General features: G+C 41.0%; 2 protein-coding genes across 2 annotated transcripts; both read left to right on the forward strand.

The window, feature by feature from the left end:
- Positions 1–4: 4 nt before the first annotated feature.
- On the forward strand, positions 5–553 carry AK88_03057 (uncharacterized protein; the record flags this gene model as incomplete). Its single annotated transcript, XM_012480680.1, has 1 exon — positions 5–553. The coding sequence occupies one exon, from the start codon at positions 5–7 to the stop codon at positions 551–553; it is 549 nt and encodes a 182-aa protein (XP_012336103.1).
- Positions 554–1,942: 1,389 nt separating this feature from the next.
- AK88_03058 (uncharacterized protein) lies at positions 1,943–4,576 on the forward strand (the record flags this gene model as incomplete). Its single annotated transcript, XM_012480681.1, has 1 exon — positions 1,943–4,576. The coding sequence occupies one exon, from the start codon at positions 1,943–1,945 to the stop codon at positions 4,574–4,576; it is 2,634 nt and encodes an 877-aa protein (XP_012336104.1).
- Between the last annotated feature and the right edge of the window lie 377 nt (positions 4,577–4,953).

Genomic DNA, 4,953 nt, shown 5'->3' on the forward strand with positions numbered 1-4,953 from the left:
ACACATGCACGTTAATATAAATCATGTGGATAATTATCGCGTTGGGAATAACGACGAATGCGTCGTGAACTACTTGAAGCAGAGTAAACAAGTGAATCTCTTTAAATATGATGCAAATTTTGATGAAAAACGATTGAAGAAAAAAAGGAAAGCCTTTAAATTTAATTTTGAGTATCAATTTAAGGTTACTGAGTGTAAGGACAATAATTTGAATATCCTCATGAAAGATATTTGCGACAATTTTTGTGACCTTTCCGAGAATTATATGGAGAAGGACATTCTGGTTTTGCAGCTTGGGTCGTATTGTGTTTCGGCTGTGTACTATTGGCATGTGTTTCATCACTACAAATTTTTTTTCACCAAATATATTTACTTGCGTCTACTCGATTTGTACAAGAAGAGCAAGGATTTGTTTCGCGAGCCGCTGCTCCTCGCTTACGTGTTGTCCAAGCGGCTGAACAAGGACCTGTACCGCGACTTTGTGATTCTCATGAACATTGACATTTCGCAGATTCAGAACAAGCTCCCTGAGTCCGACTTGCTCGTTCGCTGAGGTGGGTAACTCCACGTGAAAGCTTTCGCGACTGCACATTTTGAGGACTGATTACCCATTTTGAGAGTGTAACTGCGCTGGGGTGAAGGTTGCTTACAAGGATACCACGCTTGCTTTTCGCCAGCCACAAAACAAAAAGGGGATGCCACAACATACATGCGCACTACACACCCGAGTGCTTCTTATCCCCGCTGTGCAGCTCACACCGCACTATCGGGTGCGACTATTCCGAATTGACCTCCTTCAGCATGCCTCCACAGCGATGTAGCTCGCCCAGCATAAAAGTGGACCTATAAAATTTCCCTCCTACTCTATCCTTCACTGTGGATTCCCCTACGCCTTTTTTTTTTTTTTTTTTTTTTTTTTTTTTCCCTTGCAAGAGAAAAAAAAATGCATAAAGGAACTTCCCTAAACTGTACACATTTGAATGGCATTTCGTTCAACTGTAATTTTTCCTTAAAAGTGAAAGAAGATGATTTAGTTTTGAAGTGGGCACGTTTGGAGAAGTGGCCACTTTTTCCATCCGCACTCTCTGGGTATACACGTAAATGCAAAATATGCGCACATCTTGAATTGCATGCAGGTTGATGGGCAAAAAAAAAAAAAATGCTTGCTGAAAAAAGTGGAGCAGCGGTGGGTAAGAGGGTCGTTTTTTTACGAAGAAAAGGCGGCTAGCGAGATGGTCCTCTTTATTCTTCCTAGCGGGGCATGGGCAATTGAAAGCTGTGCATTTTGGCACATATACACTCAAAATTTTAATGAGTAGCTTAGGGTTTAACATGCTTTATGCTTACAAGCTAGCTCACAATTTTACACAAAGTTGTTTTGCTTGCATTAAAAAATTTACCGATGCAGGGACCGCAAACTGGTAAGCACGCCATTTAAGAGAGGCACACAGTGCATATGCCACCCCCTCACCTGCTCATTTGTCTTTCCGTCACGATCGATAAGGTGAACTAGTGCGGAGGCCATGCCCACAGGATTGTAAGGAAGTGCACAATTTGTACCGCAGAGATAATACACCTTGTAGTTTTTTTTTTTGAACAGAGCGACGAAGACGCATGCGCGCGATCGAAAAGAGGCAGAGTAAGTAGTATGCGCCGCAAAGAAGCAGTAACACACCCGGAATAGGCAGAAAGGTAGAATTGAAGGCACCCGCGTAGGGGCCCTGACTGAGAGGTCTAATTCGTGGGTGTACCGCGTTTGGCCGTCCAGGGGGGGAGGGAAAAAAGGGGCCGCTCAGACCATTCGCCATCTGATGAAGAGGCTGCCAAAGTTAGATGCCAAGTTAGCCATCTCACTGGTCTCCGCGTTAGCCGCTGCATTAACTACCGTCTAAAGTGCCTCTTTGACCACCTGTTACAACGCCACATAAAGGTGCAGCCCCCCATGGGGACCTTCAACTTTGGCAAGTTCAACGGGAAGACGTACGAGGATGTGTTCGAGAATCACAAGTCCTACGTGACATGGGTGATGAATCTGGAAAAACCTACAGGGTCGATACTCCACTTCAAGGAGTATGTCCTGGAGAGGGAAAAGGGGGAGCAGGGGCAGCCCTCCTTGCCAAGGAATTTTGGCAACGAGGGTCACTTTGGCAGCAAATCCCCCGCGAGCTGCTCGCGCGGCCAGGGCTGGGAAGGTGGCAGCTATAATGGACACCAAGAAAGTGGAGGAGGGGACACTTACCGAAGTAAAAACTCGTTTGATAAAACAGCCAGTGCAGTGGTTACAGGAGTGGGTACTGCTAGACAAAGTAACCAAAAAGAGGGATACTATGAAGGAGCTAAATCAGTACAAAAAATGAATAGCAGAGAGTATAAGTCGTACGAGCAAGGTATAATGAATGGAATAGCCCAGAGCTATAATAAGGATGAAAAGGGAGAAAAAGTCGAATTCAACATCATAGTAGCATTTGAAATTTTCAGTGAGGACACATTTAAGATTGTTCAAATGGATAATAACAACCTTGGGGGGATTAAGAAATATGCTAGCTTTAAAAATTACCTCCCAAAAGAGTTTTTCAAAATACTATCTGAATTTAATCCAACCTTAAAAAAGATGAACAACTCTTCCTGCATCACGTTCGAAGCAGATAAGTACGAATATGTGTTGTCCAATTTGAAAGAGAAGTGTACTATCTTGGGAGGTATACAGAGCATCCCTAATTTCCTTTTAAAGTGTTTTCAGCAGTACAATCGATTTTCAGAGCCACAAAATATTTCCGAAATGACTGCAAGTATTTTGACGAATACTTTATGTCCATATACGAAAAAAAATTATGACCAAATGGACATCCTTGTGGGAGAAAAGCTAAGTGCAGAATTAAGAAATTTTCAAAGAGAAGGAGTTTATTTTGGTTTAAAAAAAAATGGACGAGTGTTAATAGGGGATGAAATGGGATTGGGAAAAACATTACAAGCGTTAGCTCTCATGGCCTTTTATCAGGAGGACTGGCCATTCATCGTTGTTTGTCCATCATCCATCCGCTTTCAATGGAAAGACCAGGCACTACGATGGTTATCTCATTTGTTGTCTGAAAATCAAATCTGTGTTGTAAAAAGTGGAAAAACTGATATCCCTAGGAATTGCAAAATGATTATAATTTCTTACGAATTAATTACCAAAAATGACAAGTATCAGAATAAGTACAAATCGATTGTCTGTGATGAGTCTCATTATTTGAAAAATTCCTTTTCAAAAAGAACAAAAGCGATCACCCCAATTATTAGGAATGCCAAGAGGTGTGTCTTATTATCAGGTACCCCAGCTTTGAACAAACCATCTGAATTATATGAACAGGTGGCTAGTATTATTCCTGACCTTTTTAAGTATCATGAGTTTTGTGAAAGATATTGTTTTAAGGACAAAAATATTTACACGAGAAGGTTCGAATATGTTGGATGCAAACACACAGAAGAGTTACACCTATTTCTGACCAACACGATTATGATAAGGAGATTGAAGAAAGATGTTTTGAAGGAACTTCCAGAAAAATTGAGGTCCAAAATTCCAGTGGAAATACCCCCAAAAGAGTTAAACGAAATTATTAGCTACCAGAGAATGTTAGAGTCCAGAAAAAATATCAACATTGGGGATGATTTGAACGATCTGCCACAGTTAAGCGGCGGTAATGAGTACGAGTATGGCCAAAGTAGTATTGATAGTCCGAACAAGGATGACGAAGAGCATCTGTCCATTTCGCACCTATTCAAAATAACGGGTTATGCAAAAGTGAAAGCTATAAAGGAGTACATCACCTACCTTATCGATGCGGACATTAAGTTTCTTCTCTTTTGTCACCATAAATTAGTGATGGATGAAATTGATGATTTTTTAACAGACAAAAAATCAAGGTTTATACGAATAGATGGATTAACACCCATGGATAAAAGAGAAGTGTACATTAAGAGTTTTCAAAATGATGACAATGTAAAAATTGCATTACTGTCATTGACTGCCTGTGGGATAGGGTTAAATTTAACTGCTGCCAATACAGTCGTTTTTGGAGAATTATTTTGGGTACCTGGACAAATTATACAAGCAGAAGATCGAGCACACAGAATTGGTACCACTCATGATGTTGTTAATATTCATTATTTAGTTGCACAAAATACCATTGATGAAACTGTTTGGAGAATTATTAACAGAAAGTGGAACACGCTCACCACGGCCTTGAATGGAATGGAAGATTCACTAAATGTGAAGGAAGTAAATAAGTTCGACAAATTCATGATAGACCTAACCAATGATACGAATAAGTCCTATCCCACCTCGTTGGTCACGACCCCCAAGGTTAGGAGAAAGTCATCCGAGTATAACAAATCATTTGAAAAAGGCAATAGCGCCAAACGGGATAGGGACATACGGAATTATTTTAAGCCGTGTGAGAAGTCAGACGAAAAGTCAGATTGTGCCAAAAAGAGGTCGTGCGACACTCCAATGAATTATACCTCTTCTGACAGCAGCTCCCCACATATTTTCAGCAAACGGTACAAAACGGAGTTCGCTGGGGAGGAAGAGTAGCTGGGACACCCCTGTACCTGTGTAGCAACATCTGCGTTCACTTCGCCAAGTTACACATGGCGGAGAACGCGCAGCATTGCAAAGGAAACAGCGTTACGCGCATGTGCATAGGCATCTGTGAAACATTGGGGAAAAAAAAATCATAACATGCACATTGAGATGTATAAGGCTGTTTAACGAAAAAAAAAAAAAAGGTGTTCCCCAAGAAAGGTGCCCCCTTTTGAACAGTAGCAAAGGGAACATTTATTTGTTTTCATAAAAGTAGTCTCCTCTTTTTAAAAGTTGCGCATTTTATTTTTAAAACACCTGTGTGGGTACTTCTCCCCTTAGAGTCATTGCAGTCAGCTCGTGCTTGAATAAACATATGCACGAGTTGA

Source organism: Plasmodium fragile, assembly GCF_000956335.1.
Source record: "Plasmodium fragile strain nilgiri unplaced genomic scaffold supercont1.33, whole genome shotgun sequence".
NCBI lineage: Eukaryota > Apicomplexa > Aconoidasida > Haemosporida > Plasmodiidae > Plasmodium > Plasmodium fragile.